The sequence below is a fragment of the Caenorhabditis briggsae genome (genome assembly GCF_000004555.2).
Source record: "Caenorhabditis briggsae complete genome, chrIII, whole genome shotgun sequence".
NCBI classification, from domain to species: domain Eukaryota; kingdom Metazoa; phylum Nematoda; class Chromadorea; order Rhabditida; family Rhabditidae; genus Caenorhabditis; species Caenorhabditis briggsae.
The window spans coordinates 1,906,769-1,909,786 of record NC_013490.2 but is presented as its reverse complement, the minus strand read 5'-3'; the positions used below and the strand labels follow the sequence as shown (position 1 = coordinate 1,909,786).

Genomic DNA, 3,018 nt, shown 5'->3' with positions numbered 1-3,018 from the left:
CGATTTTGTCTTGTTCTGAATCGCTCTATACTTGTTCGAGAACGACACTGTTCTGATTTGAATCAAATGCACGAAAACGATCGGCTGTCGGTCGGCGGTCGGCGATTTTCGACCGGCCGAAACGCCTTAGTTAGGTTTCTGTTAGAAGATGTTTAATTTGCACTGAAAGTTGGTGAAGTATTTTTGACGAGTGATAACTTAGCTCAAAGTTGATAGGAATTAGCTGAAATGTTGCAATCCAAATTTGAGCGCAGTACAACGCCTCATTCAAACTTTGTGGTAGGATAAACTTTTGTGCGGGTAATTATAAGCCACCATGAATATGAAACTATGGATTGTAATGCGCTGTGTGAACACCATTTGCATCCGGACTCTCGAGATTTGCAATTTGCCTACAATACTTTGCAAGTGCCGCGCCGCCACATAAGCGCATGAATCGCTCTATAAAAAATGTCATATCTTTCAGCACTATCGAGAGAAAGCTACCTGGAATGAAAATCATTCGAAAGTGGATCACTTGGTTTTTGTGGTTCATGGGATATGGAATAATGGAAACGTTCAAAGTGTTGTGGACGGTGCACAGGGGTGAGTTGTTTTCTCGCCACGGAAGGTTGCGACTGGGGTGTAGAACTAAATCCAAGTTGCTCGAAACAGGCCCAACTATAGCTCTTGGGTTGGCTTGGGGGCGAAAAGGGGCGTTCCCCGCCACGGGAGGCGGCATACTTTTCGTAGTTACGCGTAACTGAATGGACCAATTGACTTGAAATTTTCAGTGTAGCCTAATCGGGTACCCTGATCCCCGCCCCGCTATTGCGAGCCCCGTTGCCAACCCCACTCTAGTCGAAACCTTGATGAGCAAGTATACTTCTCATCTTCCACTTTTATACAATTCAGACTGAACAAAGGTGTGAATAGTCACACTGCAAATCAAAGCTGTATTGTTTTTATGCCAATTCACTGGAGAACCAATCTATATGTAGACACGGAAAGTCACAAATGTCCATCCGTCAATTGGGTGAACATCGAGAATTGCACCAAAGACTTGAAGATGTATAATTGCAAACAGTGCGGACCGATGGTGGGAAGCGAGATTAGGAAATTCAAGTAAATCAAATTTGTAGGTCAAACAAAAAGTGATCGACGAGATCAATCGCCTCTACACCAAATTCCTATGTTATCATCGGCAATTTAATGGACGTATTTCCCTATTTGGGCATTCTTTGGGATCTGTCATTTGTTACGATATTCTTTCTGAAAAATCGTTGACGGATCAGCTGAAGTTCGAAAAATCTGTAGATAAGTTGTTCGTCGTCGGGTCTCCACTTTGGCGCTATTTAAAGGTAATGCTATTCTGAGATGTTTAACATTTTCAGATTTCACCAGACTTGGGGGGGGGGGGGTACGACGGGATAGAACTCGGCGGAATAGAACTGCAACAAAATAGAACTGCTGAAAAAAATAACTGGTTTTTCTCGAAACGGGGGGCAGATCCGACATCGAACCGATCGGAATGTGAAATGTAATATCTATTCAAAATAATCGCGCGAGTGAACGAGTGGAAATGTCTGCGTCTCTACAGCGCCTCTACACGTTTTTTACTCTTTCATCCGCGCGATTATTTTGAATAGACAGTATTGTATTTTACTAGCAGAAAATGTGTTTTTTAGAAAATTTTCTCATCTGAAACCTGAGATAAAGCGGAAATTGCAAATACGCTCCAGAGCATTTTGAGTTCTATTCTGTAGCAGTTTTATTCCGCCCAGTTCTATTTTGTGGCGGTTCTATTTCGCCGAGTTCTATCCCGTCGTACCCAAGAAATCGAGAATCCCGTTTTTCCCGGATAGTGTTTTCAATTAGCAATTTCGTTTGAAAATAAATGCTGTGAAACTACCTTTCCCTGAAAACTCCCGAACAAAAGTCTCGGGACAAAATTCGGGACCAAAAACCACCGAAAAAATTTCCCGAAAAGTATGGAATTCAACAAAACTTTTTTAGCGTCGTGGCGAGGCAGCATTGGAAAAATTCAGAGAGACTGCGGAGCATCTTCCAATCTACAATATCTATCATCCAAACGATCCAGTATCTGGTAGACTTGAAGAAGTCTTGGACCCATTTTATAAGGACACATCTCCTATCGGAATACCCAAAAGTACCGAAAGAGATATCTGGAATTGTATTATAATGGGATGGTCACAAGAACGCGAGATTCGGTTCAATAAAAACATGCTCCAAGCGGTCACCCGACTCAAATTTCAGATCGATTATGAATTGGAGGCGAGTTTTAAAATAATACTAATCTTTATCAGGATTTGTATAATAACTCATAACTACATTCCAGATAGGCGAAACAGGACACGACTTGCTGCTCATTGCTCATACAATTTACTGGACCCATAAAAACGTTTTCAAGACGTTGGACTACATTTTCAGACAGGAAAATCGGCCTCAAGTGGACCCCAAAATGCCAGAAACTCCGGTGAATCAGGCAGAAGAGACTGGAATGGAAATTTTGAAAGTTCCGGGAAATAAGTGGGTTCAAGAAAGTGAGGTAAGGGAAAAATTTTCTGAAACTTTTGCAGGACTGGGAAAATTGAACGCCGGCGGCGCGGCGTGAAGCCGGCTCTCGGCTGTCACGTTTTTGGCTCCGCGGCTGCAGCTTCCACGTGGAAGACGAAACAAAAAAAAACCCCGCGTTTTTTCGGCTGCGTGAAACGCCGGCGTTTGTCGACAAAAGCCGGCTTTTACAAGCCCAAAACTTTTGTCAGCGACTATTTTTCTTATTGCTCATACAATTCATGGGCTCCGGGACATTTCGCGACCGGAAGTTTTGCCACCGTTACAATACAGGCGAACGGACAGGTTTCAGACAACAAAAACAATTTTAGAATTTTCAAATGTGCTTTTTCTGATAGAAAAAATTTGAAAATTTGAAAAAATCCAGAATTTTGAAATATATTCTATCAGAAAAAACACATTTGAAACCCCTAAAATTGTTTTTGTAGGGTACCGAGCTCGAAT

At 42.1% G+C, this 3,018-nt stretch overlaps 1 protein-coding gene across 1 annotated transcript in view; it reads left to right on the top strand.

The window, feature by feature from the left end:
* CBG11786 overlaps positions 1 to 3,018 on the top strand; it is a gene marked incomplete at both ends in the record, with an annotated part of 15,577 nt that overhangs the window by 2,024 nt on the left and 10,535 nt on the right. The window contains 5 exons of the mRNA XM_045243428.1: positions 467 to 585; positions 895 to 1,078; positions 1,122 to 1,340; positions 1,996 to 2,235; positions 2,339 to 2,548. Coding sequence (XP_045094625.1) covers positions 467 to 585; positions 895 to 1,078; positions 1,122 to 1,340; positions 1,996 to 2,235; positions 2,339 to 2,548 — 972 coding nt within the window. The remainder of the gene's footprint in view (positions 1 to 466; positions 586 to 894; positions 1,079 to 1,121; positions 1,341 to 1,995; positions 2,236 to 2,338; positions 2,549 to 3,018) is intronic.